This window comes from Sebastes umbrosus, chromosome 15 (assembly GCF_015220745.1).
Source record: "Sebastes umbrosus isolate fSebUmb1 chromosome 15, fSebUmb1.pri, whole genome shotgun sequence".
Taxonomy (NCBI): Eukaryota; Metazoa; Chordata; class Actinopteri; order Perciformes; family Sebastidae; genus Sebastes; species Sebastes umbrosus.
The window spans coordinates 31,979,916-32,001,519 of NC_051283.1; the positions used below are offsets into that span (position 1 = coordinate 31,979,916).

The 21,604-nt window shown below is 39.4% G+C and overlaps 2 protein-coding genes and 1 non-coding gene across 3 annotated transcripts; 1 reads left to right on the forward strand and 2 right to left on the reverse strand.

The window, feature by feature from the left end:
- Nucleotides 1–1,660: 1,660 nt before the first annotated feature.
- wdr73 (WD repeat domain 73) lies at nucleotides 1,661–10,168 on the reverse strand. Its single transcript, XM_037794707.1, has 8 exons — nucleotides 10,000–10,168; nucleotides 9,165–9,232; nucleotides 7,837–7,922; nucleotides 7,509–7,597; nucleotides 6,550–6,617; nucleotides 5,176–5,331; nucleotides 3,223–3,582; nucleotides 1,661–2,739 (listed from the first exon to the last, which is right to left on the reverse strand). Exons 1-8 carry the CDS (start codon nucleotides 10,056–10,058, stop codon nucleotides 2,510–2,512), a joined length of 1,116 nt encoding a protein of 371 aa, XP_037650635.1. The 5' UTR covers nucleotides 10,059–10,168; the 3' UTR covers nucleotides 1,661–2,509.
- A 1,290-nt stretch (nucleotides 10,169–11,458) lies between these two features.
- On the reverse strand, nucleotides 11,459–11,540 carry trnas-aga. Its single transcript has one exon. It is a non-coding gene; the product is annotated as a tRNA-Ser (tRNA).
- A 261-nt stretch (nucleotides 11,541–11,801) lies between these two features.
- On the forward strand, nucleotides 11,802–19,878 carry LOC119503425 (ankyrin repeat and MYND domain-containing protein 2-like). Its single transcript, XM_037795224.1, has 10 exons — nucleotides 11,802–12,321; nucleotides 12,724–12,788; nucleotides 14,997–15,135; nucleotides 15,839–15,937; nucleotides 16,018–16,178; nucleotides 16,535–16,749; nucleotides 17,813–17,948; nucleotides 18,214–18,342; nucleotides 18,866–18,989; nucleotides 19,221–19,878. Exons 1-10 carry the CDS (start codon nucleotides 12,255–12,257, stop codon nucleotides 19,376–19,378), a joined length of 1,293 nt encoding a protein of 430 aa, XP_037651152.1. The 5' UTR covers nucleotides 11,802–12,254; the 3' UTR covers nucleotides 19,379–19,878.
- The last annotated feature ends 1,726 nt before the right edge of the window (nucleotides 19,879–21,604 follow it).

Here is a 21,604-nt window from a genome sequence, read left to right on the forward strand (position 1 = left end):
GCCCTCACCCCCATAACCCTCACCCCCATAGCCCTCACCCCCATAGCCCTCACCCCCATAACCCTCACCCCGATAGCCCTCACCCCCATAACCCTCACCCCCATAGCCCTCACCCCCATAGCCCTCACCCCCATAGCCCTCACCCCCATAGCCAGCAAGTGTTTTGAGAAGCAGCATATCCCAGGAGGACTCACACCAGCAGACAGAGAAACAGTTTTTCCCCCAGGCCATCACTCTTGAACATATATATATATATACATATATATATATATATATATTATAGGTTAATCCATTTGAATTCAGTAGATCAGGTTTTATTCAGTGGTTTATATTATATAGTTGTTTGGTACCATTCTGCAGCAGATAAAGCCCAGATGTCAAATACGGAATAAGTAATTATGTGAAGCGAATTAATTAGTATCAGTCCTGCAAAATAAGTTTAACTGAAAGTATTAATATAGTTTATTACATGTGAAGAGTAATATGTAATGAGTAATGTTCATTGTTGTATTCATTGTATTTCTTCATGCATCCTTTATCACTCTATTCCTTTTTCCTGTTGTTTTATCATTTATTCATTTGTTTTCTCTCTTAGTAGTTTCGTCACGTAGTTAGTTAAATAAACATTTAATTTATAAAGAACTTGGTTATTTGATGTGTGTGTATATAAAACAACTCCAATCACTGTACACTATGCCCAAGAACTCCATAGCATTCCTAAGATTATGAGATTCAACTGATTAATATCACATTGTGAGGTTTTCCCAAAATCGAGTGGCGTCCTAAATTGAATATTTTAATTGCATATAAGGTTTCATTCTGAATTTAAAACTAATTGTGTATGACAGCTGAAGCTGATTGCCGTCACTCTCCTTCACCTTTTGAAACAATTCAGGAGTTTATGATTCATAGTTTTGATTTGTTAATTAGATACATATTTTGGTATTAATTGTTGATTGATTATTAATCTGCTCGATGCAATAAGGCTACTCTCCGCAGCCATAGATATGGTCAAAAGCACCAAAAAGAGAGTATGTGAGCCTTGAGTTTAGAATGATTTATTACAGATGTGTTCTCATTATTGTTTTTATCTGCTTCAGTTGATTCGGTTCCATGAAGCACATTCAACATAGTTCAAGCTCAGTTACTATGGCAACTGATGCTGGGAAACTAACCCGGCCCAGCGCAGGCTAACTGTCAGGCTAAGAGTTCCTGTAACACTGACCCGACGGGAAAGCAATGATTTTACCTCTGATACCGTATTATTTGACCTTTTTGACATTCTTTATGACATACTGACTTTTTTCATTAAGGTTTTATGACGTACTATATTATGACTTTTTCGTGAAATTTAATGATATACTTTATTTTTTATGATATAATACACACGTTTTTATGACACATTATACCATGACTTTCTTTCATTAAAGTTTTACAACATACCATACTATTACTTTTTTATATGGCATACTATACCATGACATTCCTTTCAGTGTTTCATGACATTACTTTATGTATTACAGCTTCCAGTTTCTTTTCTGATTCAACTGTTGCTGAGAGGGATCAACGTCTCCTTCAGTTGTCTCTCTGGTTGAATCAGTGGACAGTGTTTTGTTCTCAGGTACAAACAAAAAAAAGAAGAGATAAAGACAGCCAGAGAATCATGTTTTTTATTTCTGTAAACTAAAATATGTGAAAGACAAAATATCCTAAAACCATTTCAGCCTCTTCTGACCCAACTGTTCTCCCCAGCTCTCTGCAGACTAAATATTTAGTTAGCGAATGCAATTTCCAATACAAATATGTGCTGTAATACAAAAACCAGAAGCCATCTGATTTCATTTGTATTTAATTTACAGCAGTTTAATCCAACAGCAAAGTTCTGTTGATGTTTACTGAAGACAGATGATGTTCTCTCTATGATCTAAACTTTGTTTGTTACAGTAGTTTTCCTGAATTGTTTCTGTAATTAATTAATTTCTCCATCCCATCACTAGCCTCACAGCTGTCCGCCTCCACCAACCAGTCGAGTTACCGTTTACATCCATGTCTGTCTAAAATGTCATCACTTCACCATGTTGTCGGTTAGACGTGTGTGAAATTGTCATGATTAGCATATGAATTCTTGAATTATAGCCAAAAACGTGTTTTGTGAGGTCACAGTGACCTTTGACCACAAAAACTCTAATGAGTTCATCCTCGAGTCCAGGTGGATGTTTGTGCCAAATTTTGAAGAAATTCCTTTGAGGTGTCCTCGCGTTCACGAGAATGAGTCGGACGTACGTACGGACATCTCAAAATCATAATCTCTCTGGCGCAGAGGCATAAAGTGGAGGCAGTACTGGAATCCACAGAGGAAGGTATTGAAAGCAGCTGCTAAATCAGACTGTTGTGTTTTCAGCAGTGGTTTCAGTGAAATGTTCTTGACCCATGCAAGTGCATCGAGCAGTCCCTCAGAGATAACATAATCCTCCTCTTCCCAGGTGAACTACATCTTTGCTTTGACCCGTCAGCTGGCAGCCGATTGGTCGACCCAGTCCCACACGTGGACGGAGCCGTCCGAGGCTGCAGACAGCAGCGTCCGCGGCCGCTCGGGATGCCAGATGTGGGAGGTGACGAAGACGTCGTCATCAGACTGCGATGAAACTGCGTGACCACGATGCTCAAACAGCGGCTGAACTTCCTGCAGCTCCGTCCTCCAGACTGATGTGTTGTAGATCTGAACCGCTCCACTGAAACCTGCAGAAAGAGGTGAGGAGTTGTAAAACATGCAATGAATAGGGATGTCATAAGAACTGATAATTCGTAACCTCGTTAGCTCCGTGCAGGACTGTGCTGCTTATGGTATAGTATGTGTAAAATAAATAGTATAGCATGTTGAAAAGCTCAACGTGATGACAAAATACATAGCTATATTATGTCCAAAAAAGTCATGGTATAGTACGTTGAAAAGGTCATAATAAGAAAGTCATAGTATATCGAAACAGTGTTCTTCTTCGGAGCACTGAAACGCAGCGGAGGAGACCGACGGACCATCTCAACACAGACAGGTCTATTATTTGATATGATGGCATCACAGGCTATTTATGTATTCATTGGTTTATTAAGCTAACTGGCTGTAAGCTGTAATGTCATATGTAACAGACAGAGTGGTATCAACCTTCTCATCTAACTCTATTTCTTTAAATCAACAGCTGGATTACCGCGAGCCTCTAAACTCACCTGACACTGAGATACAGTCGTCCAGCGCCGGAGCCCACAACACTCTGACGTCATCCAGGCTGCAGCGACGTGATTGGACGTCCAGCTGAGCCCGACTCACAGCTCCTCCTGGGTTCCTCAGGTCTGAAATCACCGCCTGTCCAGACGAAGACAGTCTGACAACGCTGCAGGTGGACGGACCTCCCGAAGCGTCCGTCCACCAGAGGACGGATTCACATGAAGACGCCGGTGGAGGGGACAACTGAGGAGCAGCAGACGTCCGAGTGTCGGCGATGTAAACGTTCCCGTTACAGCAGCCGGCGAGGAAGACGGCGTCGCTCACAAAGTGTAAAGAACTCAGACGATCTGCTGTGTCCGTCTCTGTTGGGACGAAAGGACACAAAAGAACTCGTAAGACATTGTGTTATAAATGTTCAAACCAGCCAAAGCATCAGGCCTGTAATTCCACTGACGGAGAGCTATGGAATAATACGACTGTTTGACTTTATTAACATATAACATAGATATCTTATATTACATATTTATTAATACATCGAAACATTCGTCTTGTATTTTGATCAAGTGGTCTTTTCATTTCTGCAGTTTGGTATGATGGTCCCTTCAAATTTAATTACGAGTCACTGAGCTTCAGTTAACTATGATGATGGATGTCGTCATCATCAACATCAATATAATAAACGCTTTTATAAAGTTTATCCCTTTTCTGTTTATTTTGTCTATAAGAGCATCTTAAGTCACTGCATGTGAATTTTTCGACATAATATACTATGACTTTTTTTTTTATAAAAAACTTCGACATACTGTGGCAGCTGCCAATTCTCTGGTGCTTGCTGTCATTTCCCTTTTCCCTGGTGTTTTTTTGGTTGAGTTGCTGAGTGATTAGAGGGTTATTCAGTTCACCTGTTGCGCAGGGTGTGGGGACTGGCTCTTAAATGATAGTTGAGAGCAGCTTGGTGCATTCCCCTCTTGGCCAATCAGGGTGTAACGACGCCCTTTCTGTAGGGCTTAAAAGAGGAGGGAAACTGCACACCCAGTGTCATTCTGATCTCTCCTTCACTCAATGCAACATGTGTTATCAGCCAAACCAGAAACTCTGCTCTGTTTCAGGCCCGTCTGAGATTCTGTGCTCTTTGTGTTTTGTTTATTGAGAGTGTTGACTCTCCTAGTTGGGGAAACAAAATAAATACCAACCAATTGGGTTACCTGCACTGACACTACCAGGACGGTTAGGGGCTATTTGTGCAAGAATCTGGCTTGCCTCACGATAGCCTAGCGATAGCCTAACGATAGCCTCACGATAGCCTCACGATAGCCTTACAATAGCCTAACGCCTGCAGGCTGTATTTTGTTATTCTAGTCATTTGTTGATTTTCAATGAAACCCTTTATACCCATTTCTTTTAGTGTATTTTATTTGGGGAAACTTTAAAGGAGGGTAAAAGGAAAAATAAAACCAATATTTCAGTTTCCTTAATTGTTTGTTATTGTAGAGGCATTTGTTCATTATTATTATTATTATTATTATTAAGAAGGCATTTTATTTTATATTATTATGTGGATGGGAACTGTTTTTCAGTCTTCTGCCTGAACAACTAAAGTCTGGGAAAATCAGTACCGCCACAATACTATGACTTTTTTTATAAATTTTTCGACATACTTTACTATGACTTTTTTTCATGACATTTCTTGACATATTATACTATGACTTTTTATGACTTTAATGACATTTTTATAATATACTTTGACTTCTTTATGGTTTACTTTTCATGACAAATGACACTGACTTTTTTATGATTTTTTTATAGCATACTATCCTACCACTCTAGGATTTTTTCATGAAATATTTATAGTATACTATACTATGACTTTTTTTAATGACAATTTTATGACATAAATACAATAACTTTTTAAGACATCTATGACATTTTTGACGTGGCAGATGTCAGAGTGTTACCTAGTGTATAGAGAATCTGTCCTGAGGTCAGTTGAGTCAGCTGGACGTCGCTGCTCTGAGCTCCGTGAAGAACTTGTGACGAGAGTCCAGCTGCGATCCTGCTGCCGCCCTCTGAAACCGACCTCCCCTCAACACGGCCTGTTCTTCTGATCACGTCTGTCATTAACCGATCACATTATGAGAAAACACCACACAGTTTCAGAATCAACTTAATTCAATTATAACACAAAGGTTGAAGAAAAAGAAGAGTTAGTTTTTACTTGATTGATCGAACGATAATGTTCAAGCTTTAGTCCATAAAACAATCAGAATGATAAAACATTAATTTATTTATAGTGCCTGAAACATTTTTTTGTTATTGCATTTTCAATTTTTTTATATTGTTTCACACTTTCACTAAATAAGTCAAATGTTTTTTATCAGCTGGCCTTTTGTGTATTTTGTGTGTGAATAAACGGTCGCCCTTCAGCACGGATGTTGGTTGTGACTGTCCAGCATTAATGATTTCTGTTTGTTCTGTCTGTGTGTACATGCTGCTGCAGCAGTGCCAGAGATGTGTAGATTTATTTGATAATGTGTGCGTTCCTCTGCTGTCCTGACACGTTGGGTTTTGTTGGGAGAGAAACAGTTGTTTAATGTCGAGAGTTCTCATAGAAACTACTTCTTCAGAACAAAAAGACTTTTAAAGAACTGACAGTGATTTCTGTGAATTATTCAGAATAACCAGGAGGTTGTTTGTGGAAAGAAAAAGCTTTTAATGTTATTTTTTAATCCAAATTAAATTCCATTTAACCTTTTTTGTATTCGGTTGGAGGCAAAAATCTCCCTAATTTGTCCTCATTTTTATTGTTTCAGGTTGATTTTCTTACTAAAGTCTCTGAACATTGTGCTCTCATTATATAAAAGAGAAGATCAGAGTTGATAGAAATGTTAATACACTCATCTGAGTGCCCTATATTATTATTATTATCAATATTATTAATAATGAATAATAATTATAATTTAACCTATATTGTTATTCCCATATAAGTTTCTCCTTAAAAGACGTCGAGCTGAACGTCAGTCAAAAGAGAAGACAGTAGAGCACAAAGTACTTTGTATTAAAATACAACATGTATCTATCGTAAAGTATTACACATCGATTGATGAAACTAAAAAATATTACAAGTTGTGTTAGTTCATTAACAATATAAAGGTTTACATGGTGTTATACTACCGTTATTATAGAAGCCACTAACTAACCTAATCATTTCATTTTACTACAGTAAACAGTACATTTACTGAAGATATTAGTACTTAACTACTAAACTACATCACAAACAGTGAATGAATTGATGTTTAACCTGATGTGACTTCAACCAGATGTGAACTCACCGCTGTTGTCTCCTCCGACGGTCCACACCTGCAGGTCGGAGCTCCACCCGTCGTTGGTAACAACACACCTGCAGAAACAACAACGGGACGTTCGTTTAATATTCAAATCATATTCATTCTCTCTGCTACAGAGTGTAAATAAGATCTGATATAAAAGATGCACGACCTGTGTACAGAACCCCCGCCTACACTGAGCCTCCATACACTGAACATCACAGCATGAACGTCGTCTATCAGCCGGTCCGGCTGCATCACATCTCTATTTATTGCAGATTTGTTTGAGCTGCATTTGCTGATAATTTTCTTGATTACATTGATTAATCGTTTGTGCTGTAATAAATCACATAGAAGTGAAAAATGCTTGAAAAATGCTTGAAGTGATTTATCGGTTATCAGAATTGTTGCTGATTAATTTTCTGTCAATCAACTAACAGATTTATTGACTAGTTATTTTAGCTCTAATAATCTATAGGAGTTAAATTGAAGCCAGTAAATATGTATTTGCAGTATACATACAACTAGCAGCTGTCTGTTTTTTTATCTTTTATTTTACAACTCTATTTTTGTAGATAATAGAAACACGTCCTCCGTGTATGTGTGGTATTTAAAGTTGTGTTTTTGGTGTTTTTGTTGCTGAATTGTAAAGCTCATTCTGCTCTATATAAATAAGGTTAATTAATTCAGTATACAAACATTAATAAACTGGCATATTTCATAAATTGCGATCAACTTTCTAAGTGTTTATTTTATTTATATATTTACTCACATAAACTATGTATGTGTTTACTATATGTATGTACAGTATATGTTCATGTGTTGTTCTTTCAGAGAGGTTTAAAATCAGTTTATTTTCCCTTCACTAAAGCAAAGCTCCTGAATGAGGCTTTGAGGCTAAACTAAAGAGCTTCTAACACACATCACTGGTTTAAGACTTTTAATGGATGGAGAGTTCATCTCACCTCGTTCCTGGGACGTGTCTGAGGCAGCGAACGGGACCGTCTGTGAACCCACCGTGGACAACTTTAAAGTCCCGTTCTGCACAGAGACCCTGAACACAACACACACACGCACACGCACACACACACACACACACACACATATACACATATACATACATACACACACGCACACACACATACATACATACACACACACACACACACATACACACATACATACATACACACACACATATATATATATAGATATAGATATAGAGGCTTATATATATATATATATAGAGTGACATTTGGATGTTTGTAAACAAAGTTTGGACAGATGTGTTACCTTATTTTCATCAGCCAACAGTTTCAGAGGCAAATGCAGCTCCAGAATTTCATTTTTAGACGGACTGTTTCCCGCCACACACACGGCTGTAAACAGAACGATAAAAGGGTTCATTTGAGTTTATATGCACTGTTTGTCAGACATTATTGTTTTGATCACACACAAACACAAACGCTATCTCCAGTATACAGAACTGTTCCTTCAGCTCTAGATTCATTCAGTTTAAAGTCTTAGACGGACTGCATTACTCTAGATCAGGAGTCTCTGGCTTTTTTTCTGATTTTTTTTTCCAACATTTTTCAGACTTTTTTTTCTTTTTTCTTATCTGGACCTTGAGTCTGCAATAAAGTTTGAATTGATTGAATATGAATGAGATTTTCACTTCTGGAAACCTCACTGTTGTCACTTCCAACTCTCGCGAGAGTTTGTGTATGACGTTGTAATGTATTATTGTTGTTGCTTTTTTTTCAGATTTTGTTTAGACTTTATTTTACAGCATTTTTCAAACTTTTTTTTTCAGACATTTTTTCAGACTTGTTTTTTAAAGTCATTTTTGACCTAGAGTTGCCTTCATCACAATGATCACATGTTTTGCAGCTCCAGACAGATTCTTATATGTTGTTTTTTTGTTTGCCTGAAGTGGCTTTGTTGATAGTAAAGGTTGCTGACCCCTGAGCTAAGACTAAACTTAGTAGGATATTTGAAACAGTTTCTCCCGTGTGTGTGTGTGTGTGTGTGTGTGTGTGTGTGTGTGTGTGTGTGTGTGTGTGTGTGTGTGTGTGTGTGTGTTGTGTGTGTGTGTGTGTCAGACGTAGTATTGCAGAAGGATCACTCTCATTCAGTCCAGTACTGGGTAATATCTGGGGTGACATATTCATATGAAATAAACATTCAGCCAGACTGTAAGTTGGTAAAGTCAGGCTCTCGAGGCAGACATGATTACTGCTAAAAAAACATAATGTTATTAAAGTGGAAGTCTCCATCGTCACCGTGTTTCAGGAGGAGGCTCAACGAAATGCTTTCTGTTGCTAAGAGGGAACAGATTTAGCAAACGTAATTCATAAAACAATATTTTAAAGGTGTGGAAGCCGTTTTTCACATTCCTTCATTAGACATAATGTTTAGCTCATGAGCTTATCTGCTAAGTTTATCTTCATTCTGTGCAAACTCTCTTTTCTCTTAAACTTATGACTTTACTCTCTTTTCCCCCTCCATGTGGCCGTAATAGAAATCCGTCCTACTTTTGGATTCTCAGTCAGACTCATTTGAAATATAATAATGTCAGATAATGTAAAGATGTAATGATTGTTATAATAACATGAACTCACTCCTCCCTGACGTCCACTCGATGACCTGTGTGGGATGTTCCAGCTGATACACATGAAGATCTTTGTACCTGAACAAACCAGACATTAAAACAGGTATTAAAGACTTCAACAAGTCCAGAACCAAAATCAACCAAATTATACACCATCAGCAGGATTATTAAGTGTTGTAGGAGCTGCAGAGAGTTTAATGAAAATATTAAGAAAGGAATCCTGACAGCTAACCTGAATTAAATTAAATGTTAATTAAATGTGGATTTCTCTCCAGCTTCACTTATCCATAATGTGAAATCATATTAAAACAGTCCAGTATATATATGTGTGTCAGTGTTATGTGACTCATTAGTGAGTGTTTGTTTTAATGGTGTTTAGTTCTTCAGACCTGCAGGGTTTTTATCTTGACACCAGACTCCTTTAAATAAATGCCATATTTATGTTTTCCTCTCTCAGGGTCAAACACCAAACCTGAGATATAAAATACAACTTCATGTTCTTAATCAATAGAACCCACTCGTCTATTCGGCACAGATATAGATCAGATCAGATGAACCTTTATAAGATAATTATATTTAAAGGACAGATAGTCCTCTGAGATCATGTCCATAATCACTTCTTCAGCTTCATCTTTCAGTGAGATAAGGAGCAGCTAAGTCTAATTAAAGCGAGCCGAATTGAAAAATGTGTTAAATAGAAGCAGGAAACGTGTTCTGATGTTTTCTATAATGAATGATCACATGCTGGTTAGTTAGAGGAAAATAAACTTTAAGGTTTTTAAACGTAGTTCAGTTTGGATGAATGAAGCAGCTAACAGTTTAACCAGAGAGTAAAGAGCTCTCACGTCTTCAGGGAGTCGATGAACCAATCATCTAGAAGATCATTAAAGTCCGTTTCTTCCATCTCAGCCGTCAATAGCACATCCAATAATCAATAGCACATCCAATAATCAATAACACATCCCTCCATGCTGCACTGCTGCCGGAAACACCAGTCTACTGCCGTAAAGGCCGTAAACACCAGTCTCCTAGTGACGTGTCGGTTACGAACGATCCGGTTAATTGAGCCGGTTCTTTTAAGTGAACGATAAGAGCCGGCTCCCATCAGAGAGCCATTTTTTTTTCTTTCTTTAATTAACTGAAGGCAGAATGATATGATGATCTTCTCCGCACCACAGGCACTCCAAGCACTGACTGTGACTGAATGTTGTGTTAATGACGTCCGTGCGACCAATCAGGTGATGACAGACAAGGATCATACCATCAATTGTTTATTGGTAGAAATTCAATTTTTTTATTCTAACGTTTTTATCTATTCTTTTGTTATTATACTGTTTGACTTGCACCAACAAAACCAAATCAAATTCCTAGTATACCTCTTACACCTGGCAATAAACACCATTCTGATTCTGAAGCTGGGAGGGACGGGGGTGCGCGGCGTGCTGACGGTCTACAGGTACAGAGCAGGAGGGAGATGAAGAGAGAAAGAGGAGTGCGCTGCGGTGTGCGAATAGCAGACAAGATGAGTGACAGTCGGAAACGAAGCAGCATGTAAACTGACGGTATACTGGAAATTATAAGGTTTAGTATAATTATATTGAATAATTTAAGTGATATATGTGCACACATACTAATCATAGGTCAGAACAGCTAAAGCTAAATTTGGCGGAATTATAAAAGGCAGAAGTGAAGTAAAATGAAGAGCCGTTTAGGAGCCGAAAGAACCGGCTCTTCTTGGTGAGTCCAGCCAAATGATCTGGATCACTAAAAAGAGACGGAATCCCCATCACCAAAGTCTATAGCCGTAAACATCAGTCTATAGCCGTAAAGGCCGTAAACATCAGTCTATAGCCGTAAAGGCCGTAAACATCAGTCTATAGCCGTAAAGGCCGTAAACATCAGTCTATAGCCGTAAAGGCCGTAAACATCAGTCTATAGCCGTAAAGGCCGTAAACATCAGTCTATAGCCGTAAAGGCCGTAAACAGTGATGGCCTGAGGAAAGAAACTGGTATATTACAATAACTTACTCATTTTATGAAGTGAAGTGCGCAAATATTACTATTAAATGTAATTAATAATGACCATTAATGCTGGCTTCTATGATCTTTGTATCATAATTGTATCTTAAGTGCTGTTATTTGTTAATGTCGTTGTGATTCGGGTTAACCACAACGCCCAAATGTGAGCATGATGGATGTGCTTCAGGTAGAGAGATAGAAAGGTAGAGAGATAGAAAGGTAGAGAGATAGAAAGGTGAAAGTGAACTAAAGTACTGTTGATATCAGAACAGGAAACTAAAGTCTCGTTGTCGGCAGGATTCGAACCTGCGCGGGGAGACCCCAATGGATTTCTAGTCCATCGCCTTAACCACTCGGCCACGACAACTGATTACGCAATATGTGTCATTAAAGACAGATTTAAAGTCTTACAGAAAACATATATACATACATATTAATGTATAAAATATTACAACTTTAAATTTAAAACACACTAAATGAACTCCCATTACATAAATGTGTTTTTTTTCTCAACCATATGTTTATTGACTTTTCAACATTTTATAGATAAATAAATAAATAAACATTACAAATATCCAGTATTTTAATAATAAAAACATATACATGATATATACATAGATACACACATATTAATGAACAAACAATATTAAAAAATACATTTAAAACAAATTAAATGAACTCCCATTATATAAATGTGTTTTTTTTCCTCAACATTATGTTTATTAAGTTTTCAACAGTTGATAAAAAAAGAAAAAAATTAAATTAAAATTAAAATTAAATTAAAAGGCAACAACAACAAAAAAAAAAAATCTGCCTGGAGCCGCAAAACGTGATCATTGTGATGAAGGTAACACAGTTTATAGTCTAAGTATATATTATATAAGTCTATTTGAGGGACAAAGAGACAATGTACTACGGAGTATTAGGTTGCTGACCCCTGACCTCTGGTCTATAGTGGTACGTTCCAGGGAGGGCTCAACTCTTAGTTGTGTCCGGTGCAGTTTCTCGTCCTTCAGCAGACTGTAACCGTCAGCCGGAGAGAAGAGACGGATCATTCATTCTGATCAGAATATCTGAGAGGATGGCTGCACCTCAGAGAGGACCTCTGTCTCCATCGGAGAGGAAGATCCTGCAGGTTATTGCTGCTGGTGAGTCGCAGGCTGCTGGTCTGCTATAAGATTACACTTTTACATGTATTCTCTGTTTAATTTACCCCCTAATTCATTTCAATATAACCTATATATATATATAAATATATATATAGTCTTTAGGTCATTTTACAGCAGGTCAGCTGAACATGCAAAAACATGAAATGTGTCTGCATGCAGCGTACAATTCAACATATATGAAGACTTTCCAATAATAAATAATAAATAAATTATGAATTCATATTTAATTACATTTTCTTTCATGGTAAGATTTTGGTTTCCCTATAATTAGTACCAGATTATATAGTTCTTGTATATATATATGTATATATATGTATATGCTGTATGAATATGATGTTAGTTTCCGTCAGGTTTGTTTTTACAGATACGTTTGGTCTGCAGGTGATGTTCAGGAAGCCGCCCAGCTGCTCGCCAGCAAAGAAGTTCAGGTCAACTGTTTGGACGAGGTACGACAACAGAAGGAACATTAGCTTTAATATTAGCAGTTGTAGTATTTTATAAATAATAACTGATGCTTCTGGGGCTTTCAAAATACAAATAAGCAAGTAAGTGGACCTTCAGTTAAGATTGTTTTTGTCAAACTACTCTGTCCAATGTAAAAAAATGAATTTAAATTTATATATATATAATATTTATGTATATATTTAGATTGATCTCCATATTGAAAGGACCAATCAATAGAGATTATTTCCAAACCTAACACTACAGGCTTTCTCAACCTTTCCTTAACCAGCCTAACTTATTTACATCCTTATTGGGACGTCTTATTTTACATCCCAAAAATCATCTTCACTCCTGTAAATTTACAGGACTATGACGGAGTATCAGGGCCATATCGAGCAGAAACAAAATCTGTGATCTCGAGAAAATAAAGTCATAACTTTACGAGAATAAAGTCATAATATTACGAGAATAAAAGTCATAATCTCCTCCTCCTCTAAAGAGTCCGTTCCTCCATCGGGTCCGTGTGGTTCTCTCTTCAGAATAAACTCAGTTTCTTTAATAACAATCTGTTCCAGGTCCTGATCCTGATGATGATGTGCTGCTGGTGAGCCAGAAGATGAAGTATTTGGTTATTAGTGAAACCTAAACTAAAGTAGAACTTCACAAGATGCTCCACGTTCCTCATTTTCACTCTATTTACCCTTTCAAATTACTACTATATAATATTATAATATTATGACTTTATTCTCATAATGCGACTTTTTTCTCTTAAACTTGTGTTTTTTTTCTCCTAATATTACGATTTTTTTTCTTGTAATATTATAAATATATTGTCGAAATCTCAGATTTATTTCCCTCATCGTGGCCCTAATACTCCGTTGCGGTCCTGTAAATTTACATTTGTGTATGATCTGTTTTTAGCGTGATCTCCTATATCGAACTAATGAAAAGGAACAAACATACATACATACTGTAAATCTTAGAGATATTCCAGGACCCTATCTTCTTATCAAGTGACCCCGTGTGGGGCCCCAAACCCAAGGTTGAGAAACTCTGCCACTTTTTTAAATTTAAATATTTGTTTTAATGTAATTTTCTGATACGGCGGCGCTCAGTGGACGTTCATGTTACAGAATGATGGTAATGAAGATGACCTACCCACAATGCAACAGTTGTGTCACGGTAACATATGTTATCCATTGTGATGGAGACATATGGAGTCGACTCCTGAGAGGCCGACGTCGCCCTCGAAGCTATTTGATAATAGCATCACGCCACTACATGTAGCTCACAGACTCCTCCAGAGTGGCTGTTTGTCAGAATCAGGTGATGGTGACGGAGCTTCACACCGTCGCCTTCACACACAACACACACACGCGTTACACAAGTCTGTCTGTGTGTGTGTGTGTGTGTGTGTGTGTGTGTGATGTAGGAAGTTTGCACATTTGCCTGCAGGATTACCTCATAGAGGACTTGCTGCTTTTGCCCAATCAGTTTCCAGCATTCTTCAAATATAGTCAAATCAAATAATTACGGACAACTTTTAACCAAATGTCTTAAACAATCACAGAAACTCTGTTTGTTTCCTGAACCAGAGAAAAAGAGAATAATATAGGACCTTTAACTTTAACGTTATTTTATTTTGTTCATCATTAATTGCAAAGAGAGACCAAGGACCACGAACACTGACTAAACTATCTTTCCTTCACTATCAACTTACGATCACCATGTTCAGCAGACTTAAGATAAATGATGTAGAAGTTAAAAGACAGTCTGAATAGAGTGATAGAGCGTTGTGTTGGAAAACACATTAATAATGTGTCTATAGGATTTAGAGGGATCTATTAGCAGAGATGGAATATAGTATTCATAACGGTTTCATTAGTGTATAATCAACTAATCGTGTTTCCGTTAGAATGAGCCCTTCTTATCTACAGAGTCCTCCGTGTTTCTACTGTAGCCCAGAGAGGACAAACGTAACACCGGCTCTAGAGAGACTGAAGGCTGGGAACTCTCCAACACGTTTGGGCAGGGAGGGCTTTAAGTTATACTTTACTAGAATCATCATATACTACATACTGTTCAGGTACATACATGAACTGTGACCTCTGCATTTAACCCATCTTCAGCATGAGGAGCAGCGGGCTGCTGTAAACCTTCATCAGCACACATATAAACTAACTCCTCGTGCATCTCCTCTGTTTCTTTAGTATGGCATGACTCCTCTGATGCACGCAGCCTATAAGGGCAAGGCCGACATGTGTCGCCTGCTGCTGCAGCACGGAGCCGACGTCAACTGCAACCAGCATGAATACGGATACACGGCTCTCATGTTCGCTGGCCTGTCAGGTATAACTGTGTCACTGCATTAGGCTCTCTTAACGTCTGGTTGAACTAGACCAGGGCTCAGCAACCTTCACTATCAAAAGAGACATTTTAGGCAAAAACTACAACAACAAATAATCTGTCTGGAGCCGCAAAACATGTGATCATTGTGATGAAGGTAACACAGTTTAGAGTCTCAGTATATAGTATATAAGTCTAATGCAGTGAGGGCCAAAGAGACAATGTACTACGGAGTATTAGGGCCACACTGAGGGATAACACATCTGAGATTTACACAATAAAGTCAGAATATTATTAAAATAAAATCATAACTTTACCAGAAAAGAAGTTGTAATATAACGAGAATAAAGTCATAACTTTATGAGAAAAAAAGAAAATAACACGTGAAATTGCTACTTTATAATATTATGACTTTATACTCTAAATCTCAGATGTATTGTTTTCCTCAATGTGGTCCTAATACTCCGTCGTACCGTCGTACCATAGACCTACAACAATGATACATAAAAATGAAAATGTAAACAAAGAACAGTTATTCATTTCCATTTTAAAACTCCACAGGGAGCCACTGGAGAGGAGCTGAAGAGACGCAGGTTGCTGACCCCTGATCTAGACTAACTATTGTCATCTTGGTTTAGAGGAATAATTGCTTATGCAATGTAATGTTGTGTTTCTGAATATCCAATCACTGCTCCACGTCCTCCAGGGAAGACAGACATCACCTCCATGCTGCTGGAGGCCGGAGCAGAGAAAGACGTGGTGAACTCAGTGGGTCGCTCCGCTGCTCAGATGGCAGCGTTTGTAGGTGAGACTGTGAGACTGTGCAGCCGCTGAACCAGTACCTGTGAGGAGGTTTACATGTCAACCTGTACATTCTCCTTCCAGGCCAGCACGACTGCGTAACAGTGATCAACAACTTCTTCTCGCGGGCGACGCTGGAGTACTATACGAGACCACAGGGGCTGGAGAGGGAGCCCCGGCTGCCCCCCCGGCTGGCAGGACCCTTACACAAGATCATCATGACCACCAACCTCAACCCGGTCAAGGTGAGGCCTCCTGAGGAGCTGGAACCTGCCCGCTTACTCACAGCCTCACTGGCATGGGATTGCTTATGTGAAAACTTTGACCTGCTGGAGAAGCCAGATGAAAAGTGAAGAGATCTTTAAAGTCATCAGGATTCAGCCTCTGACCTTTGTGAAATATCTTTCCAACTATTGGATGGATTGCCGTAACATTTGGTCCACATGTTCTTGTTGCCCAGAGGATGAATCCTTATGACTCCGGTGATCTGCTGATGTACTGTACTTCCTCTGTCCTCCATGTCTCAATCAGGGACATCATGTCTGCTCTCTGAACAGCTCTGCCCAGAAATGTTTGTCAAACCGAGTCTCCAATCTGTCAGATAGTCCTGCTGGTGAAGGAGAACCCTGCGCTGGTGGACGTGGAGGCTCTGGAGCAGTGTTACCAGGTGATGGACCTGCTGTGTGAGCAGTGTGTGAAGCAGCAGGACATGAACGAGGTCCTGGCCATGAAGATGCACTACATCAGCTGCGTGCTGAAGAAATGCCTGGCCTTCCTACACAAACGAGATGACAAGCTGGATGCACTCGTCAAGAGGTAAGGCTTCTGAGTGGAACGAGTCTGTTCCCTGAATATATACTACAGCCAGCAGCACACATCGTGGGTTGATGGTATCTCAGCAGGACTTTCCTGTTTGTCGTTGTTAAAATCCCCCGCCACAATAAAAGCAGCCTCCGGCCGTGAGGTCTCGGCCCTGACGATAACTCCATACAGCTCTTCCGGTGCTCGGGTGGTGGTACACCAGATGTACACCGCTGTGAGAACCACCGATGTAAACTAACCACCGGTCCTGGTAGTGAACGGAGAGCCCGTCTGGAACAAAGGCCGAGTCTGAGATGGAGGAGTCGAGCCGAGTCTCCGTGAAAACCACAACGTTACAGTTATTAATGTTGAAGAGGGTTCTGATGAAGCGTCAGTATGTGACGAGTTGGGATGAGAACGTGTCGGCTCAGCTGAGAGGTTGTGTCCTGCTGAGTACAGAGCGGAGCCTCGTCTCCAGTGGAGCCACCACGATCAGTCAGGTTCATCCTCTTGGGATCCTAAAGATCTACAACAGATATGAGAGGAATCCAGCCCCTACTGTAGGAACATATATACTCTATATACTGTAGGTACATATATACTGTATGTACTGTATGTACTGTATATACTGTATGTACTGTATGTACTGTATGTACTGTATATACTGTATATACTGTATGTACTGTATGTACTGTATATACTGTATGTACTGTATGTACTGTATGTACTGTATGTACTGTATATACTGTATGTACTGTATGTACTGTATGTACTGTATATACTGTATATACTGTATGTACTGTATGTACTGTATATACTGTATGTACTGTATATACTGTATGTACTGTATGTACTGTATGTACTGTATATACTGTATATACTGTATGTACTGTATGTACTGTATGTACTGTATATACTGTATATACTGTATATACTGTATGTACTGTATATACTGTATGTACTGTATGTACTGTATATACTGTATATACTGTGTGAAACTGGGATGTTAGCTCTAATAGATGTCCTCTCTTGTTCTCCTGCTGTGATGCTGTGACGCTGTGATGCTGCCGGGTCCCAGCCTGTTGAGGGGGAGAGACAGCGACGGCTTCCCACAGTACCAGGAGATGTTCATCCGGGACTGTATCAGGAAGTTTCCTTACTGTGAGGCCACACTCCTTCAGCAGCTGGTGAGGAGCATTGCACCGGTAGAGATTGTAAGTGAAGAACATATCAGAGAATTGAAGTGTTGTACATACAGATATATATAGTAAAATGTTTTTACAGGATCAATGAGGAAGAATAGTGTTAGAGTGTTAGAACTGGTTAAAGGTTTAATATATATGATGTAATAATGTAAAAAAAAATGCAAAATCGATCATGGACTTTATGATAGAGGCGTTATAGGTTACAGAGTTATCAGTTTCTTTTGAATCACTGTTGTTGATGTAACTTTAATACACCATTATATCTGATTTCCAGGGCAATGATCCAACGGCGTACTCAGTGTTGACCCAGGCCATCGCAGGTCAGATGACGTTCGTAGATGCTGACTACTGTGCTACGTGTGGGGAGAGGGGAGCCGACAAGAGGTGCTCTCTTTGTAAAGCAGTAAGTCAAAGTCTGGTGAACGCCCCCATCTGTAAAATAATCAAAAATATCATCAAAGATATATACATGTTGAACTAACACCAAAGATATTACTAATAAGCTGCCCTTCTGAGGAGGGCAGCTATCTTCAATGAAAGACATTTTCTTATTTATTTGAATGTAAAGTTATTTTGCACAAACCATATGATGGTTGTCCGTGTTTGCAATTAGGTACATACACCGAATGTAATTTGTTATGTGCAATACTCTTGGCACTTTATTCTATTTATTCTTTTATCTCGTATTGTTTTTATTCTTGTATTTATTGTTTCTATTTCAAATATTTTCATTCTCGTACTTTTATTGATCTTGCACCTCCTCATATGCCCTCTACTGTGTTCCCTCTGTCGTTGATGACTGTTCAGTATGAATGTGTAGACGTCTCGGTGGACTGTAGAAACTGAATTGCCCTTCGGGGATAAATAAAGCTCTCTGTATCTGTATCTGTATCAGCAGGTCACGTTTCCTTTGATTTGTCTTGAAGGTGACTTACTGCAGCTTGACGTGCCAGAAGCTCCACTGGTTCACCCATAAGAAGATGTGCCGTTCTCTGCAGGAGCAGGACGCCGACCTGGAGAAGGATACGCCGAGGCTGAAAGAGCTGAAAGGTGCTGTAGGAGAACACTTCACTCAGGTTACTGAGTTACTTAAACTTCAGAAGAACACAGATGGTTATGAGCGTTTCACTGCGCAGCAGAGACGGAGTTCACACCAGTCATAAAGTCTCTCTGACTGTTAAGATCTAGTTTGTCCACATTAACAACCCTAGCTTTAACAGTTTAGTGTGTTAAATATACACAACAGACGTAATCACTCCGTGCATCTCTGCCTCCGGTTAGATGACGAGAGCAACCTGGTGATGGAGACGGCCAACTTCCTGCAGGAGCTGTGTCTGCGTGCGGAGGAGCAGGTGGCTGCTGCTGGAGGCTGTCCTGCAGAGCTCCTGGTCTGTCCGTCCACGTCCTCCGCTGAGGGACCGTCCTGCCCTCAAGACTGAGGCGAGACAGACGACCAAAAGGGTCCTGAATCATGCTGAGTCATCTCTTCTGGGGGATTTACACAAAGGTTATAAATGGAGCGGCGAGGCTTAACAGAAAGCATGTCAGCAGGGTGCATCCTGTTTGTATATATTTCACACCAGCTAGAACCCCTTTAGTCTGATTAGTGAATAAGAGAGACAGAAGGTCTAACGTTGGTATTTATGTGACAGTTTCTTAGCAGGATACCTCCAAACGTTGTGAATGAATTAGCGTGTAAACCTGGGGAAAGGTTAGTCAAAGGTCAAAACAAGTGATTCATATAACTTAAGTTTGTTTGCATATCAACAGACACAAGAAGAGAAACAGTGACGGTGTTGCAGAGCTGGCTGTGTGGTGCTGGTGTGTGCTAGCCAACCTGGAACTGTAATGGGAACGGCTCGGTTTGAGTTGGGCCGGGGATCTTTGTTGCATCTGTAATAATACTATAATGCTACAGAATTTAAATACCTGCTAGAAATCTGCATGTTTTTTGTTCTCTTTCAATGCAGTTATCAAAGGATTTCATTTACCTTGACATTGTCATAAACAAAAACTGATTGCAGCTCCTACCTGGTGACTGGAAGTTTTTTTCTACCTCAGAATGGTTTGATATCATTCACGAGGATTATATCTGACAGATTATAGCCCACTCAGTCCTTTTTACCTGCTGAAATTCATTTAAAGGACCATTACAACCCATAAAGTACAGTTATGGTACCAAGTTTCATGTCTCTAGCTCCTTCCAGCTCACAGCAAATTGAGCAAAGGCATAATTTAGCATATAATGCTAAATAGGCCACGCCCACATGCACCGATCAATACGACACTTCAGATCTTGGTTAAGACTTGCCCCCAGAGTATGTGCACCAAATTTGATAAAATTCTGTCCACCGGATGTTGAGGTACAAGTTTTTGATATTTGTGGCGCCCCCTATGGGTTGAGTGGAAAATGCTTTGGTACGCCTATTCCCAAACACGTACTGAAGATATCTACCAAGATTTATGATGATTGGATTAATGGTTCACGAATTATGGTCAATTTCCTGCTAAGCCCCGCCTGTTGAAAAGTTCGTTGATCAATATCTTCAAAATGCAATGAGATATCAACAAGCTTATAACATATATAGATGAACTTAGTCCAATAATGATCCACAGAAAATATGGTAGAAATCGGACGTACGGTTTAGGAGATGTCAAAAATGGTTGAAAATCTAGTTAGGCGGACTTTAGTGGTCCCAGAGGCTTTATTGTAGATCACATGGAGCTGGACATGTGGGTCAAATTTCAAGTCAATCAGACTTACGGTGTGAGGGGCGTGGCCTTTCCAAAATCGTGTGTTTGGCCGTTAATTACAGCGCCACCATGTGGTCGATTTGGGTCATATTTACTGAGAAGCGCATGCACATCATTTCCAGTTATTGTGCCAAGTTTCATGTTTCTAGCTCATTCCAGCTCACGGCAAACTGAGCCGCGGCGGCAGACAACAAATAACAAACCGACACAAACTCCATGGAGTTATGAAGCATTACATATTTAAAGTGTTCCTCCTTAATCTTCCGTATTCTAACATTACCCCAATCACAATACTAGATGGCAGCTTCTTCCTTCTCTTCTGTTGAGACTGAATCTTAGTTTGAGGTTTACTTTATTAGCAGCATCAACATTGATGCTAAAAAGCTTTTTTATAGGATGAAAAATATTATCTTCTGTTCCATTCAAGTCTTATTAATTACTACTAATATGTGGACGAGGTTATGACCTCTGATTAGAGATTAGTTTAACTTTAGAGCAGCGACTAAACTACGACAGTCTTCACATTAACTGTACGACAGCTTGAAGACAGATCTTCAAAGTGATGCCAGAAGGATTACAGGACGAATAAGAGGCTTCTCCTCGGCCTCGCGTTCTCACACATGAAGAACATCCTTCGGCGACGGCTGCATTAGATTTCTATAGAGCTGTGTCTTCCTGTCGGCATTGTTCTGCTCCTGCAGGAGAACACTGACCTCTGTCACTTTGTTCATCGGCACAAGCAGCAAGCATGACTACTGTCACGCTGATCGTCAATGGAGTCACAACTCATGCCCCGTTCACACTATTATCCCTCTCCCCTCTTCTCCGTGTCACACTCACTCTGGAAGCGACCAAACATAAAGGCTTGATCTCAAATTTCCGGTTTCTGAGATGTAAAAATTAGCAAACGC